The sequence below is a fragment of the Ornithodoros turicata genome, chromosome 3 (assembly GCF_037126465.1).
Source record: "Ornithodoros turicata isolate Travis chromosome 3, ASM3712646v1, whole genome shotgun sequence".
Classification (NCBI taxonomy): domain Eukaryota; kingdom Metazoa; phylum Arthropoda; class Arachnida; order Ixodida; family Argasidae; genus Ornithodoros; species Ornithodoros turicata.
This window is the reverse complement of record NC_088203.1, coordinates 96,375,241-96,393,174: the sequence shown is the minus strand read 5'-3', so window position 1 is coordinate 96,393,174 and position 17,934 is coordinate 96,375,241. Positions and strand designations below refer to the sequence as shown.

The 17,934-nt window shown below is 46.6% G+C and overlaps 3 protein-coding genes across 3 annotated transcripts; 1 reads left to right on the top strand and 2 right to left on the bottom strand.

Annotated features, from left to right (window-relative positions):
- Positions 1–1,679: 1,679 nt before the first annotated feature.
- On the bottom strand, positions 1,680–10,751 carry LOC135388911 (cytochrome P450 307a1-like). The gene is made up of 7 exons (XM_064618788.1): positions 10,524–10,751; positions 8,379–8,584; positions 6,638–6,978; positions 4,524–4,789; positions 3,182–3,351; positions 2,952–3,051; positions 1,680–2,891 (listed from the first exon to the last, which is right to left on the bottom strand). The coding sequence occupies exons 1-7, from the start codon at positions 10,664–10,666 to the stop codon at positions 2,651–2,653; spliced, it is 1,467 nt and encodes a 488-aa protein (XP_064474858.1). The 5' UTR covers positions 10,667–10,751; the 3' UTR covers positions 1,680–2,650.
- A 5,002-nt stretch (positions 10,752–15,753) lies between these two features.
- On the top strand, positions 15,754–16,885 carry LOC135388910 (uncharacterized). The gene is made up of 3 exons (XM_064618787.1): positions 15,754–15,993; positions 16,131–16,242; positions 16,711–16,885. The coding sequence occupies exons 1-3, from the start codon at positions 15,893–15,895 to the stop codon at positions 16,858–16,860; spliced, it is 363 nt and encodes a 120-aa protein (XP_064474857.1). The 5' UTR covers positions 15,754–15,892; the 3' UTR covers positions 16,861–16,885.
- On the bottom strand, positions 16,866–17,900 carry LOC135388908 (probable transcriptional regulatory protein Dgeo_2194). Its single transcript, XM_064618785.1, has one exon. It carries the CDS (start codon positions 17,761–17,763, stop codon positions 16,894–16,896), a length of 870 nt encoding a protein of 289 aa, XP_064474855.1. The 5' UTR covers positions 17,764–17,900; the 3' UTR covers positions 16,866–16,893.
- Between the last annotated feature and the right edge of the window lie 34 nt (positions 17,901–17,934).

The window sequence follows — 17,934 nt, the reverse complement described above, 5'->3', positions numbered from 1 at the left end:
CAGGGGGGTCAGTATGCGTCCTGGGCCGACTTCAGGTGGAACTGTGCCGACATTCGTCTGGAAAGTCTTCGGAAAACCCAGGGAAAACCTCAGACAGCACAGCCGGTGACAGGATTCGAACCCGTGTCACCTCCCAGTCCCGGCGTGGAAAGCGATCATCCTAACCACTATGCCACGGGAGCTGGTGGCGCGGTGAGATAAGAATCGTGAAACGAGCTCGTTGAGCATGAGGGAATGACCACTTTCTGATATACTGAGATCTTTCAAAAAGTTTGAGCTGACTTGTTGCATTCAGTTGGACTTTTTTTTTTTTTTTATTCAACACTTTGATCTCCATTTCACATTGGCCTGATACCCTCGAAATAACACATCACTTCAAGCACGCCTGAGGGCTGCACAGCGAAGTGGGCAGAAGACGTGGACGGAAGTTGAGTAGTGAGTTTCATGATGGGACATGACGTGCCCCACAGCCGATGACCTTCTTATGGCATATGAGAGCTCATCTGTGGTAATGACATACTGTGGCGTAGCCAAGGGCGGAGGGGTGTTCAAACCTCCAAGAAATTATGACTTTGGTAGTGAGACTTTCAAAATAATTTATTTACCCTCAGGGACGTGAGGTAATACAGAGGGGAGTGGTCTACAAAGGAGAGGGAGACAAGGGGATATCCTCCTCCTCCATGTAAAGTCCCTATAGGACCTCTCCTGAAATATTTTTTTCCTCGCGGCCAAAGGGAGGATATCATTCTTCGGGTTAAGCCCGATTCCGCGGTTATCTGAGAAAAGCATTTAACCCGAAAAAGTCACTCCCAATACATAGCGCGACCCGCTCCTCCTGTGGCGTCTACCGCTTCAGGTGTTGCAGACACAGGCGACAGGACATCATTCGGCGAAAATATTTTGCGTGGTCGCTTTGGTTGAGCGTTGCACGAATTATGCACGGTCTCGGGCAATCAGACATGTCGTATCCTTGTTGCTCTAACAAGTGAGAAAAAGTAGCAGTCAGTTTCGCTTTACGGTTTTCGCAGTTTTATTATCCAACCACAGTGTAGGTCCCTCCCTGGCTTTATAGGGCCACGTGATAGTGCTATCAGATTAATTAACAGGCTTCGAATAAAAATTGCATTTCAAAAGGTGTTACGCGAAAACTTTGGTTTCGCGGAATATCCAAATATTACTTTTTTTTTTTAGCACGTACTTTTTGCCTTTGGACGAGAGCGCGGGTTTGGGAAAATTCAATTCATCGAAGTTCAATTCACAGGACTGTACAAACTGTGCAGGAGAGTCCCGCCGCTAATATCGTTCAGACAACTGTGCTCCGCAACGACACAAGATTTTTACGTTCGACGAAAAACGCTGTACCTTCATAGAATGTGCACGTTATATATACGCAGGGTGCCCAAAAAATCTTCATAGGAACACTTCATAGAACGCTGCGAACTTCTTAACATCTCAAAATTTTCTCATGGGCAACGATTAAACAGCAATTCAATTGTCTGCTTCAACAACTTGGAAGTTGCAACGCTGAGTTATACAGGGCTGCGGGATCCAGAGAACAACTTTCGTTTCACCAAATTTCTGAAGGTTCCGAAAGTCTGGGAGGGGGAACTCCCATTCATACCCTCATCGAACACTAAATCTTGTAGCCCACACGACTAAGACAACGCAAGAGCCATTAATCTTCATGTAAAAATGATGCATACACCATTTATTTAAAAACAGCTAGCTGTACAAGAGTTCCTAAAAACAGACGTTAAGCACATGTACACAACGTTCCCAGGCACCTGGTGAGGGACCCGGGAAACGGCGACTCCGGGGCACCGGGCCTCGGTCCTGGGACATCGCGACCTCCGCAGGCTCGTCACGGCACGACGCGTTCAGCCGCACGCCCCTGCACAGGTCGCAGGTATCCCTCACCAGGAAGTACTTCAAGACGGGAACTCATCCTACGAAAACTTGTTGAAAAGATCCGTAGTACCAGAGGTAGTGGCCGAGACACCTACGACCGGGGCAAGGGCATGCCGCCGATCCGCGCGGTGTTCTCGTGGTGGGTCAAGCCGAGCGGTATGTCGCGCTTCCCATTGGGTACCGTTTGCCGACCCCCCGGAGAAGCCGTAACCCGGGCCTCGACCACCACCCGTGCACTGTAGCTCGGTGCACATCAAACCATGTGGGACAAACACTGGCAAGCTACCCTCAAGGCATAGACAGCCTAAATGTTCCACGCTTCGCGCAAGTCAATTAACATATGCCGAGATGTACGCACTGCGTACGTATCATATAGCGCAGTAGGTATTACAAGCCTGTATCATTATCTATCTAGAAATTTTGAACCAACTGGAGATCCAACATAACGCAACGACAAAGGAACAGTTCCAGAAGTAAACGCCGAATGATTGGTTATACCGACGGGTCAAAGTTCATATATACAGGAGTCTTGCTTCGCATACACCTTTGTACAACCCACATCACACTCTGCACTTAGAACACTGTACGCAGACATGTAATACGGACAACGAGAAAACAAAGCTCAAGCAAGCAAAAAGTTCTTTGGATCTCAGTAGGGAAAACAGATAAAGGTTGCTAGAGACACGTGCTGACTGAGCTATGGTATACGTTGAGATCGCGAAATTAAGTTATGATACGAAGCCTAAAACACGCGCGGAAGGAAAGTCAGCTGAGGGTCTCGATCAAAGATGACCCGGGTACGTTGCCGTTTGAGATCTGCCGGAGCCTGACCCGGACCAAGACCTATTCGGAAACGCTGGCAAAGTGCAGCCATTCCCGGCACTAGGATAGCTCGTACTAAGCCGTCTCCGAGACAGGCCCGACGGCCCGTGCCGAATGGCACAAAGTGAGCAGGTTTGCTCACTGTGCTGTTGTTCAAAAACCTGCAAAAACGAATGGGTAAGTTTTTATGCCGTGTCTTTGCGCTTCTGAGTAACAGTTACCTTTCTGGTCGGAAGCTCCAGGGATCTTCCCACAGATCTGTTGAGAAGTTGAGATCGTGCGTGTTGAACATCACCATAGTTCCCTTTGATATCCGATACCCTAGAATGGCAAACAGTTTTGCGTGTGTTTTGGTGCTATATGGCACAAGAGCAACTAAGGCTAAATAGTGCCAAGACACCAGTTTCCCTGGTAACCGCGTCTGCAAAGCACTTGAACACAGCGTACGAACCTTGCAAGGTGGTGTCTTTCGAGCACACATGTGGGATAATTGGCGAGTTGACCATACGCAGAATCTCGTAGAGCGTTGCTTCCGCGTAATGAAGCTGCTGGTCTTCATCAGCGCTACCGTTGGAGAACGAACGCCGTGCTTCCTCTGCAAGGTTCTTCTGTGCTTCCTCCCTGTGCGAATTGTCGAAGTTTAGAACGGAGAACCGTGCGGCTACACTAAGACTGCGACACAGAACGTTCTATTAGCTTCAGAACGTTCTAACTAGCTATTAGCCACGTATTTCCCCATAAAACCAGTTTTATGGAACATATAAAAGGGAAGCGTTGAACCGGTTCGCGAACCGGTTCCGGGCTGCGAAACGGTTCGATTTTTTGGCGTTCGTTTGGCCGTCCGAACCGCAACGAAACCAAAGCAACGCGAACCGAACCGAACCCGTATTTTTCGCGGTTCGACACCCTGCATGTACCATTCTAGGTTACCATAATTCCTCCAAGCCCCGTCTCATTCATGAAGCTGTTGTATCACGAGACACCACAATGATACGGTGTTTCGTCAATGCGGAGTTTAAACTTACAAAAATGCCTTGAAAATGCAGCAGTGTATGTACTGTACTGTACCTTGGAAGACCTGCTACAACATATCCTGGCATGACGTAGCATCACCGCGCGTGAGCCGCATCGTCATTTCTGACAGTTGGCCTGCTACGGACAGGCCGCAGCGCTACTTGCAGGGGACCCTGCACGTCATGGTGTGATGTCACGTGATGTCGCAGGGTGACGTCAGCACTACTTAGCCTCTCTGAAGGAGTTTTCCAGAAAGTACATCGAAGACCTCGTGTGCGAGCTACAGGTCCGCAAGGGTCCTGGTTCTAGCGCAAAAGCACGCGTTACCTGTAGCACAATACCCCGCTGTCAAACACGAAGAATTTATGGAGGGGGCCTTCACTGCTCCCTTAAGTCATTGGTTCTGCACTACAGTTATGGCTAATACCAGTGGTCGCCCGTAGTGCAGAAAATTTTACACTAGCTTGAGTGTGCACGTTATACTGGTTACTTCAGTGCAACGTGTATTGCGTTTCATTGGTCGTTCCTTTCAAAGTAACAGGCACGTGGGTTTAAAAGCAGCAGATCTCAGCATTGAGCAATCGGTTATTGAACTATCGGCATGCGACTGCGGTCCTGCAGACTTTGACACCCATGCACATAATACTACAACATGAGTTTATAAGGGCTCAACCGCGGCCTTAGGGCCCGGAAACACCTACGGTCATCGTTATAAGTGGACAAATCCTCGATGCCTAGTCTACAAGAATTTAAATGTGATAGCACTGAAGAGAAGTTACCCGTAGCTCGCCAAGATATAGATTGCCCACAACCAAAGGTTGGCTACGACCGAGTGTCCACCGAGGAGGTCATCCAGCACGACTTCGATTTCCAGTTTGTCCAAGCTATCTGGCTCCCCGTCTTGCATGGACAGCAGCAACAGATCTACCAGGTCTCCATCTTTCTTGCAGCCTTCCTGCTCTCGGTCCTCCACTATTTTGGTGGTGAGCTGCGATATGTGTGTCGCTTGCTCGCGAAGATGATTGAGCTTCTTACTATGCACAAGCTATAAAGAGAAAGACAAACTTGTGTCTAGTCCTGAGAGGTGTTCCAATAACTAGAGTCACGTGAACTGGAACGATTGGAGATGAGCAGCCGTTCCAGTACACTTGAGTCTAGTTACTGGAATAGAAAAGAGGAGGCTCTCTGAGACCTAACAGTCACGTGCTTAAAATGACTAACGCATCCGGGAACACGATGACGTCTACCAGGCACACGAATGGGAACGTAGCGCAGGCGATGGTCTCCGAATTAGTCTGCTGGGTAGATACGCCGCCTTTCGCTTATGAATGCAAGTGCCGACGCGTACATGCGTGGGACACTGTGTTACGTACCTGGCTGTACGAACACGCCTACGCTACGCTAACCGACGAGACATTCTATGAAATGACCATAGACTCCAGCGACCTGGAGACGCACGCCCTCCCGCCGGTCGCCAAGGGCGTTCCTGATTCAGTTCATTACAGTTCTTTTGATTTCATATTACAATTAAAGAATTCCGGCATACTTTCAACATCCTGCGTCTGCTCTTGCCATGCATTACATCAAACTGCACAGAAACTACCGCCGTATTTTGCGGTGTATAACGCGCGCGTTATGCAGTAAAAAAGTGTTCTGAAGAGGTCCTGCGCGTTATCTAACGGTGCGCGTTATACACTGAAATATTTTCCTGCAGAGTTCCTTTTCAGGTCGGTGACGTACAAATTCTAGCCTCTTCCAGAGTGTGCTGTGGCTTTCTCCCATATCTCTTAGGGACCGTTGACAAAACCGGCGAAAGGGCACTGAACTTCATAAAATTTTAATGATGCTGCTTAAGGATGCTATTCAGCAGTCAATTTTGAATTTCAGAAGAATGGCGTGATCGAGAAGGGACGCGAAACGGAAAGCAGAGAGGAGACTGAAGTATGACAGCGACGCTGTTGCATCGGAGTTTAACGGATTTGACGAAATGTGTTTCTAATATAGCATATGCATATATGATACACCGCATTGGTTTATTGTGTATACTGGTGGCAGTACAGAAGCTTGTAGCACCATTGCGGTGCGCGTTATGCATCGAACATTTTTCAAATTCGGCCCGTTTTTAGGGGTGCGCATTATACGCCGGAAAATACAGTACACTAATTGGGGATGGATTTTCGGCGGGCTTTATTGTCTGTGATGAAAATGAAGAAGGAGTAAAATGGCGTTATAGTTTCGGAATCGACCTGAGACGGATACGACAAGGTATACTAGTGATGCAAAACTATAGATAGTGTTACGATAACTGACCATTCACAATGCTCTTGTTTTTCTGTGCTATTGGTAGTTAGATTTGGTTCGATGCTTTCCGTTCCCGTCTTCGTTTTCGCACAGTGACAACGAAAACAATCACGTGCGACACAGTCAGCTGTAATGTATGAGTGATGCACTGCAAGCAGCGGGAGAAGATCCTTATCCTAAAACCGTACGCACTCATGAGACTACAATGCCAATCAATCTAGTGCTGAGAGTATCACGTGGGCTTCCGTTTGGTTTAAGCGTCATTAGAAGCTCAAGGTCAGCGTCGGAGCGAAAGCCCCGAGTTTTACTGTAAAACTTGTAGGAGAGGTATTTTCTGTTTTTATCTGCCCCCGATAGTTTTCCGATAGCCGACTATCTGTATAGTACATATCGATAGTTTTCTATCGACTGTCGATAGGTTATTGACTATCGGTAGTTTTCTTACTATCGATAGTTCGATGCTCATATGACTACCGATTGTTTTGTGTCAGTACAAGGTACTCGTCATGCTATAGCATCCATCATATGTGCAGGTAAACTATACGCGGGTAAATTGCAGAGTAACTAGCGTGACCAAGAAAATCATCCTGACCTTGAGCCACGGCATGAAGTCCAAGGCAAAGCCCTGGAAGAGCTCCTGGAAGACCACATCGTAGAGACGTACGACTTCCATGAAGGCTTTGTCGTCCCGAGAAAACCTCCTGGAACAGATGAAATCGAAGAAGACATTTGCCGCGGACAGCCTCAGGGCGGCTCGGACGTCCACAGCTTGGCCCTGAGTCGCGTCGAGGTGCTCCAGGAGAGCGCTCAATTCCTGGTGCACACAGCGGCTCAGTCGGGCGCGAGAATCCGATCCTGCTCGAGGGTGCAGCCAACTGTGAGTCAACTCGCGACGACGTCGGTGCTTTGAGGACCAGTCGCAGAGAGCCATCGCTGTTATAGAAGAGAAATAAAACAAATTTCACCACCGTCATGCAAAAACTACAGGCAGGGGAATATTTGTCCCACCGAATCAGCGTTTGGGAATAACCAGAATAGTTTTTTTTTAATTTCGTGTTAGCGCCGCGAAACAACTGTGGCTATGAGCGGCGTACAGATGTGGACAGATGGAGAGATTGCAGCAGGAAGGATTAAAGCCCTGCACGGGCCCACTTTTCCGGGCCCGACCCGGCCCGGGCGCATCGAAAAATGTCCCGACCCGGCCCGGTGACCCGCCGAGTAGATCCCGGCATAGTATTTCCAGCCGCGACGTACGCGTTTCTGGCGATTATCAAACAAATGTATCAGTAAATTTATAAGGAGAGAAGACAAACATACAAGTGATGGCGGTTTAACACCATAACCGCACAAGACCAAATTAAATCCAGAACGTAGCGGGCATGGGCGTTATCGTTACACTGTCAAGATTTTGCGGAGGTAGAGGATGCTGTCGACAAACTCCTTCTCCCAGTCCATACCCCTCTCACCAAGCTTTGCCAAGTGATTGTGAAATACGCGAGGAGCAGTGTAAAGTGGCTTTCAGAATGTTCTAGAGGGTGGAATCATATGCCTAATGCAGTATCCCTTGCTTGTCTTTGCAAAATATGCACAGGAATGACGCAAGCGCATGATATGAACTAATGCATCTCCATTGTGTGGAATTAGCTGCGTGGCCCGGCAGGACCTGACTCTCGGAAACGTATTTGTCGGCCCGGCCCACGGTGCTAGCGTATTTTGTCGGCCCGGGCTCGGCCCGGAGCACACAGCCAATAACAAGCCCGGCTCGGCCCGCGGGCCGAGTCGGGGGCCCGGGCAGGGCTCTAGGAAGGATTCGGGGACAGGGGGGTTAAGTTGAGTCCTGGGCAGACTTCAGGGATAACTTTGCCGACATTCGTCTGGAAAGTATTTGGAAAACCAGGGGAAAACGGATGCGAACCCACAACCCCCCAGTCTTCAGCACGCCCTTGGCTACCACCAACGAGAGGGACGCCTTAACCCGCTCGGCCATGCCGCAACCAGAATAGCGATTCCTTCTGCTCGTAAGTTTTGTCTTCAGGTGCCTTTAGCCACATTGCCAATCGCTTCAGAAGCACGGCGCATGCGTCGAGCACCGCATTTTCTTAATTTTTACTCTGTTAGCGCCGCGAAGCAACTGTGGCTTTGAACGGCGTACATTTACGTGGACAGATCATTTTCGTATAGAGTGGTCACGATCTAGTCTCACAACCTAGGTCATGGCATTTGATACAGCGCGTTCTACATTGCGTGAATTCTCATTGATATTCTCGTTAGCGTGAACAGCAATATATTACCAGGTCCTTCAACTCAGTCACGTAAAATAAGATTGTGCTCACATAAATTGCGGTCCCCTCTGAAGATGGCATGATAGCGAAGGAAGTCTGGACGATCGACGAAATCGTTGGCAGCCTTGCCCAGGAGTACTTGTCGTAAGGCGTCCGGGGAGCTCACCACCAGACATGTGCGGGAGCCGAGGCATAGCTGGAACACACTGCCGTACAGCCTGCTCAGCGCAGAGAATGCTTCCCAGGGGTTTTCATACCTACGCAATATTAGTCACAAACTGAATGGAAATGTCTGCACAACGCGTGGAAGAATAATATGACGACATATAGTAGCTAAGGAAACTGCCAAGACAACATGTTGACATTGTAGAGAATTTCTTTTTTTAATTGATAATTACGAAATGCTTATAAAGCAGAGGCTGATGCAAAAACTATTCCCTTTCCCCCAAAAAACAAAACAAAACACTATTCCGCATTTTGCTGTCGTGACTGTTTCCTAGTTTCCCCTCTCTCTCCTTCAGCCTGTGGAGCGACCTCATTGGTCCCTTTCCCAAATAACGGGATATCATTTCAATGCGAGTGGACAGTTAGTCACCTGGTTTCTCCAAACTTTTGCCGTCTACCCCACGCAGAGAAAAAACTGTCGCAGCGCATTCTAGAACACATATTACGATGTTGCAAAATATATTTGTCGTGTAGCCCTGAACAAAATCAAAAACGAAAGATTTATGGAGGGGTTTCGCACTGAACCCATAAAATAGTTTGAGGCCCGTAATAACAAATGATCATAGCGCGAAAAGTTCAGAAAAAAATATCGTCATTGAAGCTTTTTTCTGATAAGTCTGCTGTGTTTGCATAACATGTGCACGACCACAAAGGCCTATCCTGTTCATGGGCGTGCAAAAATAAAGACAGATCGTTCTTGACGAAGCCGTGAACTATACCCAAGCAGCACAATGCACTGAAAGTCGAGTGCAATAGGGGTGGACGGGTAGGTGGAAGGCCTTGAAGAGACTCGTTAAGCTAAAGAACATTGATAAGACACATACCGTCCACCCCTATTGCACTCGACTTTCGGTACATTGTGCTGCTTGGGTAACTACCACGCAAACAGTCACGAGAAACAGGAGTTGTCACCGGCGAGTACATTTTATGCGATAGTGCCTATGCAATGGCGGAGGAGCGTTTAACTGGGAACCTATTCCCACTGGCTCCTTCACCTGTATATACCTGTACATGGACACGGAACGCAATATAAAACAATTGAATCGCTGCCTCGACAACTGCCAAATGGACACTTTCTGGCTATCTTTTGCTCGATTCGCCCGGATACCTCGAATTTTATAATAGTCACTTTCTTTTCTACTTTAGCGATTTTCGTAGCGCACTGACGTATCTTCACCAGCTCGCTTGCTTCCTAGCCATTTTTGCACTGACGTACTTCGTAACACTACAGGCATCCGAAGTCTCGCTTTGGAAACCACACCAACGATTAGAAGGTTATTTAACATAAATCACGGGTCAGCGATTTAACTTTAAGAAAGGAAATGAAGAGTATATATATTATTCGAAAAAAATAACCAATGCCTTGATTAGATATTTAAAAATCACGACGGTGATGTATCAGTGGAATGGATCAAACGTGGCAAATGCATTTTTTCTTGATATAGAAGGCGAACTATGAGACTTCCTTTGCACAAGAAATCGCCCCCATTGCACCCACCCCTTGCTACTATGGAAGAAGTTCGGCCTCCACCATCAGCTGAGCCCTTCCCTTCCATGAACGCAGCAATCCGTGCGACAGCACGTTACGCATGCAGTAGGTCTCAGTCCGTACAACACGTGTATTTCTTCAAGATAATGCGTCGCACTCTGCGTTAGAAGCACCTGTTTGTAGAACACGCATTAAACAACCGAGTCACACAGACATGTTTCAAAACCCTTGGCATTCAGACGTAGATGGGTAGAAATTCAGACGTCATTCAGACGTCATACCAAATCCCACTTCTCACAACATCTTGATCTCGTGTCAGGGTTAACAGAAACATTCGTATACCGCACAACTGTCGGCAATAACCTGCATTCCCGAAACAACCCGGGCTCTGCTCATTCCTCAAGGTAGTGCCAGAAGAGTCACAGTTCCGGAAGAATGAATAGACAATCACCAAGAATCAATCAATCAATCTCCAGTCCTACCTAGCCACGATGTGCGAAGCGCCGATGACCGGCAATCCCCAGGGCCCCGGAGCCTGCTGGCGTCTTCTGAAGCGGATATAACAGAACAAACAGCTGCTGAACACCAGGAGCACGGTCCACGCAGCTGAGAACCACGGAAACATGGCGTTTGGTTCACTGCCCTACCTGCAGTCACTTCTAGCACGCAGGAACGAGAGTATGTCACTCGCGATTGGTCGACGAGTCGTGCCTAAAAGAAGAATTTAAAAAAAAGAAAAGTGGTTCCGCGATAATCTGCCCCTGAAATGCCCCTGGGCATCGGAAAGCAACTCTGGTAGGGTCGTGACCTTGTCTGGCGCCGTGAGCTTATCTGTTTCGCAATCCGGCATGGCAGGTACTTTGAAAAGAAAGTCCATTATCATTATCATTCAAAAGTCGGGGGAAAAAATCAGAGGAAGGGTTGACGAAAGAGGAAATGTTCCAGCGAGAGATAAGAGAGTGAAAGTGATGCTTGGATTGACCCCCCCCCCCCCCCCCGATGGTATTTGCTGGTGGTCCACACATTATGAATGATTCTGGTGTGTGGCAGGTGCAATAACACTCTGAGCTAGAGAGGAGTTTGGACTCATGTTTGTCTCTCTACATCCTTTTGTCCCCGAAACCATGGGCGTGGTTGTGCGGTATATTTGGAATTCCGTCTTCCTACACTTGCCAAAAAAGAAAAAAAAAGCTCGCCGAAAATTTTCTCGAAGTCCGCTAGCTACCTAAAATTTTTCGAGATTCAGTTTGATGTCAAGGCAAATGTCTCGTAAATTCATTATTCGTGTGTTTGTGATTAAAGACCGATTATTAACATTCTTTACAGACAATGTATTAAAGTATTTTCAGTAACGAAATTAATTTTCAAATCCTTGTCACCTCGCATTTTCTGCTCCTTTGGATCTTGCACTGCCATCGTATGATTCCAGTCATTTTTAGCGACCCTTTGGCATATTCCTAACCGTCTAAAAGAGGCATCGGTTTTCCCTGGCAGGTAACGACTTCCATAATCAAAGTTGTGTGAATCTCAGATGCCTTCAGTTACTTTCACCGACCTCGGTCGATCGGTTTCGGATCGAACGCCGTTTTATCGAACACCATTTCATTGAACGGCTTTTCGTCGAACGCCGTTTCATCGAATACCGCTTCACTCAACACGTCATTATGTGGCTTGTACAAGACACGCAGATATGTTTCAGGGTCCTTAGTAAGCAGAAAATATATGCTCGTGTTTCCGCACAACAACTTCAATATTTGACAATCTATTGCCGATTAAATTGAACAATGGATAACGGTGTTCCAACGATATGCATACATGAATATCAATTCTACTCGTCAGTCAAATCGGTTACTGACCAATCATAAAAATGAGAAGCTGTCTTGATAACCTAGTGGCGTCTAGAATTGTGTACGATAATTAGTTTTTATCAAACTATCTATTCCCAGAGTACAAAAAATATACGAGATTTTTTAAAAGAGATTGAAGAATGTTGATTATTATATTATTTTATAATAATTATATTATTATAAATACTTGGGTGTCATTATTTGAAACGATCTAAAATTGGATAGCCATATATTAAACACATGTTCTAAACCTACTCGGTTACTTAATTTAGATGCGAAAAAAGGAAATTTTGCTTTGCAGCAACGAAAGAAATTAACAGCATATAAATCATTACATCTTCCTCGGAATATATGTATCAGCAGTCTGGGATCGACAGAATAACACGCTGACAGAAAATATAAGGAAAATACAACGGTCGACTGCACGTTTCATATTGTCCAGGTGCAGAAGGGCTCCCTCGGCAGACCTTGCCTAACCACTTCAATATATTTTTCGAGGCATCGCTTCAACCACTGAGGTCCACCGTTTTCATATTGCTTTCTGTGTATCCCCGCAAGGCTCAGGGGGTCCGCTTGGCCTCGGTAGATACTCTCAACACTCACTGGCATTACGCCCATTTACGAATTGTTTCTGCGCCGCAATAGACGATTTTAAAAGGTGCGCGCGCCACCAAGCAGCATGGGAACTTTGAGGGACACTGCTCTGTCGTCTGCTTCGGTTATGGTTTACCCAAGTGTGTTTACCCCAACTGACGCTGCTGCTGCGCACACCGGGAATGTTGTTGTTCTTTTTCTACCTCCGCCTCTGGTCATCTCGCAATGCTATAAGGCGCTCTAAGTTCCCATGAGCCCTTGCGTGACACAGGTGGCGCTTTATTTTTGAAGCGCTTACGCTTTTCCCACCCTACAGTACGAGGTCCATTGCTGGTCGTGTCAGTGGTTGTCACTTTGACCGACCTGCCCTAATAACATCACACACTGTTATCCAGGAAAAACCCCAAACCGGGGGTTCGAACCCGGGTACCTACCAGCCTCGGCATGACATGGCCAGCGCGCTAACCACTGAACCACGTGCTCTGAGGCACATTGAGCCGTAGCAGACCTATAAACAGACAAAACAGTTATATCTACAGGTACCTTGCTTGCTGGCTTACGTGCTAGAACCGCGAAGCAACTGTGGCTATCTACAGGTAACGTTCGCTGACGTTGTTACCTGTGAGACGTGAAAAAGAAGCTTCCTGTGAACGGTACGATTCACAGTTCGAGATAACTCGTTACTGTAACTAAGTTCCTTTTTTTGGTGACTTGTAACTTTACTCGCTACTTTTGCGCCGTGGTAACTTTCAGAGGAATTCGTTCCTTTTTCAGGTAACTTTGCCAAAGTAACTTAAGTTCCAAGTCACTTTTATCTCGCTTTTCACTCACGTCCACATATTTTCTCGCTTTCTCTCCGGTTCCTTCATGGCATTTGTTGCCATAAAATGTGATATTCAATCAATGACAGTATTTTATTCAGGAAGTAAGAACCGCTGCCATTGAAATGAAGCTGAACCATTGTGCGCCCACAGGGAGTAAGATGCAAAGCGTTCGAATAGACCTCTACAAGAGAAACGTCATCATGACATTGGTAGACAGACTGAAACCGAAATAAATCGGAAGGAGATGGCTGGGTTCCACGAACGGGCACTTGTTCGCTGCCTCCCATTGAAAGAAAAGCAGGACCGAGGGTCGCGTCCTTTTAAGGGACCTTATCGTAATCCCCTCAAGACCGTGTCTTTCGGGCGCGACCTTGTTCACCTCTAGCTTAGAGCGTAGTTCAATTCTACCAAATTTGTGGCACTGTCGAACACTATGACGTCATTTGTTTACAAACAGGGAGAGGTCTATTGTTGGACATAAACGAAAACGATCTAAGCGTGTTGCACTCCTCAGCAGGCAATTCAATGTCTAACTCAACTGCGCTGACGCGCGCTGCACCTGCGTAATGCTATTTTGTGTCCGAAGTAACTTGGAAGTAACTCGTTCTTTTTTTAAGTAACTCAGTAACTGCGAGTTACATTTCAGGCTGAAGAACTTCGTTATTAACTTAGTTACATTTTTCACGCGGTAACTTAACTTGTAACTAGTTCTTTTTGAGGGGTAACTTCTCAATCTATGGTACAATTACGTCATAAGTTGACAAGTCGGAATAAAAAAGAAGAGATCAGATTAAATCAGAATCGGAATAAAAAATATGGAAGGACTTAACTCAAAAATATTCCAAAGCTGGACTCATGGAGAGAAAATAAAGATCCAACAGCGGCTTGACACAACAGAAAATAACATTTAATAACAGACGTTTCGTCCCCCATGCTACGAGATACATCATCAGTGCAGCCACAGGGCAGAGTGGAGGGAAAGACCCGACCAATTCTGCGTACGTCATAAAGGTTGCTAAAAGTGATTGGATACCACAGCATACGCCAACAAACAATGAAGTCTAACAATAACATTTAATACATTTTCTTAATTGGGGGAGGAATGTAGGGGGGAAGATGCCGTCAGCCTGCTCTGTAGTGGGCCTGATCACCGGTCTCCTTTGTGTCTTTTAATCCTGACGCCCCCCTCACTGTCATTTTACATCTCATGCAGTCCCGCCGGCACTGTAGTAGCCACAACCCAGGTGGCGAATTTCCCCATTTATCATCAGTGTATTTGTTGTTGTTGTTGTTGAGACCCCGTATTGAGAAATTTATTGTGTACTGAAACAAACAAAAAATAATAACAATGCTGTGGTTCTTATGAAATACCAATGAAAACAAGCGTCACACGGCAGAAATAACTGGAGGAACGAAGGAACAAAAATAAAATGCACAGTTTGGCTCCACCAAGATGGACACACAAAGACTGTGTATGTATTATATGTAGCTTTTCTTCCAGAACTCTAGAACACATGTTGCCTGTTCGATTTTAGATCGGTACTATTCATGACACTCAAGTATTTATAATAGGGAATATATGTAGAAGGTGCGGTAAGCCTGCTCTAACCTTGGCCCTGGGGCCCCTCATGCCTTCTTTGACAGCACAGCGAAGGTACTATTAGAAGTGACACCCGAATGGACGATGATGTGCACGTATTCACACTGCAACCACTATACTATTATAATAGCCTTTACCCTCTCACCGATCTGCTTAAATAGCGTGCAAACCTTATACTGGTGTACTTCGATTATTTGTTTGTAAGTTCAAAGAAGGCTAGCGGCGTACGTAGCCAGAAAAATATTTCGGGAGGGATTCTATGGGGTCTGTACATGGAAGAGGAGGATTGCTCCCTCATTTCCCTCTCCCAAATGCAGCATTTCGAGGGGCGGGGGGGGTTCATGATTTTATTTTCTTCTGCGTGCGAAGGAAATATTGGACCGGGTTCTCAACACCACAACAGCGAATTCAATGCCTTGACGATTGCGGTTCACTTTCGGTTCACGGCGAACAGAACGAGCTGCGTTCAAAGAGCAAATCAAATTCAAAACAAAGCTGTAAGTTTTGTATTGATTGTATTTGTATTGTATTTGTAAGTTTTGCAAAGTAAGCATCTAAACGAATTCAATTGCCCCATGCCCACACGGAGGCAGGAATCTCTCTCCCCCACCCCGTCTGCAGATTGAACGTAAATATCGAAACATTTGCACAGAAACGAGATTGCAGCCACTGTCAATTGCCTCTGTAGGTGTTTTACACCAGTCCATCAACAGAACGGCGCATACGATCTCAAGTCCGACAATGATCATACTGGCATTACTTTCTAAGGCGGATGCCTGCATAACTCGGGAGGGGGGCACGGGGGTGCATAACTCAGCTTTTTGCGTTCACGGATAGCGGTATGAAATAACGACGGCTGAAGGGTAACCTTCCGACGGGCTGAAAGGCTGGGAAGAAGCGTGTTGTGGTGGGGAAAGTCTGTTGATGATCTTGGTGTTACATTTTAGCTCGTTTTCTACAAGTGCGTGCTTGGACACAAAAGAGAAATGCGCTTAACAAGCGCCTTATTAGGAATTTTCAGAAGAAGAAGCTTTGGTGGACCCCGTTTTCATTTTGTGAAACATATTCCCGGCAAAATCGACATCGGGTGAGATCAGTTCACCTATCTGACTGTTTTTCCTTTAATGTGGAGAAATATTTTTGAGCCACTTTATGCATCATGTTAATACGATACTTACAGAGAGGCAGTATAACCGATGCTCTCTTTGACATCTGGTTTCACAGGAAAGTTCGTGTCGTCCCGCCTGTGACTGGGGGCACCAAACTGAAGATAATGCATCGCCTGCTTCTTGAAGAGCAGAACATGATGTACCTGGAGAGACCTTATCTGACACCGGTAAGTCTTTTTTCCAGCATTGTTGGTGCATGCCAAATCACATTACATCTGCTAGATATTTCCACACTATTCCATTATATTATCCATTATAAATTCTAAATAATCATAAAGTCTGCAACAAAGTGTAGCAGAGTCCCAGAAAACAACACATCTAATCACAGTAAGCATTCACATGCATGGTTCCACAACGGCTCCAGTTTCCAAATTAATCATCTGTCATGTGCACTGCAGGTCTTCTGCACCTTCAGCTGATGCCACTACACAAAGGATTGAGATTAGTTACAAATATACCAAGAAATGCAAGGACACGTCATATTTTATGTTCCAGCCCTTGGAACATTTCTTTGTGCCAAAATGTATACTGTTTTCTGTGCATGATACACAGTATTGTTTCATACAGCAATACCATTACAGGTATTTGTAAAAGGTTACATATTTACATCTGTATGCTTCCTCTTTAATCTTCAGGAAGAGGAGAAACATCTTCCACCATCAGGGATACGTGCAAATGGCCGTCACTATAGGCTGATTAATAAGAAGGAAGCCGCACCCCTCAAGACTCTCTTCGCTGCAGACCTACTTGCTCATTTGAATACTGCCCGACAGTGGGAAGAATGACAAAATAAAGTTTATCTATAGTTTATGTTATCTTTAAGCCAGATTTGTGTGTATGACCAGAATATCCGGGTGGTCTTCGAGTTCATCGCACAAATTTGACACCTTGTCCAGCTGTTCTTCTGGAGGGGAAATGGCCATGTACGGCACCAGCCGAACACCGTTTTCGGTGACCATGTATCCTGCTGTTGTCAGAGCCTTTGCAAGCGCAAAACGTTCATTAGGCCCGCAAACAAACTCGCACGTCCCATCTGGAAGTTCAGTGACGTCTTCAGCTCCATTTTCTAAGCCCACGGCCAGTGCAGCATCCATGTCCACTTTGGTGCCATCATCGCGTCCTCCCAGTTTGACGAAACCCTTGGTTTCAAATTTTTCTTTGACACCGCCGCGAACAATGGCGCAGGTGTGACGCTTGCAAATATTTTTGAGTTCATGGCCGAGTTTGCTAATATTGCCGGTCTCTGCTTCCACAACCAGGAGGACTCCGTGTTCCATAACTATCTCATACTGAGTGCTGCGCAGGTTCTTGGCGGACAGTGCTCCCGCTGCACGCTTGATGGCCAAATCGATAGCGGAGTTGGACACGACTTGGGTTCGTTTAGCGCACTCTATAACGTCAGCGAGGAGTTTGTTGAGCTTGGGGTCTGGTCCACCGCCAACTTTGACAGCCGCTACAATTTGCCGAACGTATTTGTCCGTTTGTTTTGCCTTGTTCGCGTCCTTTTCGGCCTTGATGTGCCGAACGTTTTGCCAGTGGCTGTGGCCGGCCCCACGTTTGCTTATTAGCAGAACACAGTTCGCAGGTCGCGGTGCCGTCCCCGCAAGGGCATCGCCATGTCGTACGATGGAGGTGAGCTGCCGACGAGTTTGCTTTGCGGTTGCCTGGAACAAAACCTTGCGGAGCATGGCTAGGGAAACACCTGATGTTTTCTCGACGAGGACGTGCAAGGAAACTGCCGGCTAATTTATTAAGGCGCTCAAAAGCAGAAGACACTCACCGGCAGCGATCGCACATGCGTTCGTACCGGAAGCGGAAAGGGAGCTGTGTAGCTGCAAACAGCTAAACAACACACACTC

What these genes read in the sequence shown, in the direction of transcription:
- LOC135388911 (XM_064618788.1), bottom strand. Translation starts at nt 10,666, where the DNA reads ATGTTTCCGTGGTTCTCAGCTGCGTGGACCGTGCTCCTGGTGTTCAGC. An exon ending in ACTTCATGCCGTGGCTCAAG is followed by an intron (nt 4,790 to 6,637) that starts GTCAGGATGATT and finishes TTCTCTTTATAG; the next exon opens with CTTGTGCATAGTAAGAAGCT. An exon ending in GAAAGACACCACCTTGCAAG is followed by an intron (nt 3,052 to 3,181) that starts GTTCGTACGCTG and finishes TTGCCATTCTAG; the next exon opens with GGTATCGGATATCAAAGGGA.
- LOC135388910 (XM_064618787.1), top strand. Translation starts at nt 15,893, where the DNA reads ATGCGCTTAACAAGCGCCTTATTAGGAATTTTCAGAAGAAGAAGCTTT. An exon ending in CCCGGCAAAATCGACATCGG is followed by an intron (nt 15,994 to 16,130) that starts GTGAGATCAGTT and finishes CTGGTTTCACAG; the next exon opens with GAAAGTTCGTGTCGTCCCGC. An exon ending in AGAGACCTTATCTGACACCG is followed by an intron (nt 16,243 to 16,710) that starts GTAAGTCTTTTT and finishes TTTAATCTTCAG; the next exon opens with GAAGAGGAGAAACATCTTCC.
- LOC135388908 (XM_064618785.1), bottom strand. Translation starts at nt 17,763, where the DNA reads ATGCTCCGCAAGGTTTTGTTCCAGGCAACCGCAAAGCAAACTCGTCGG.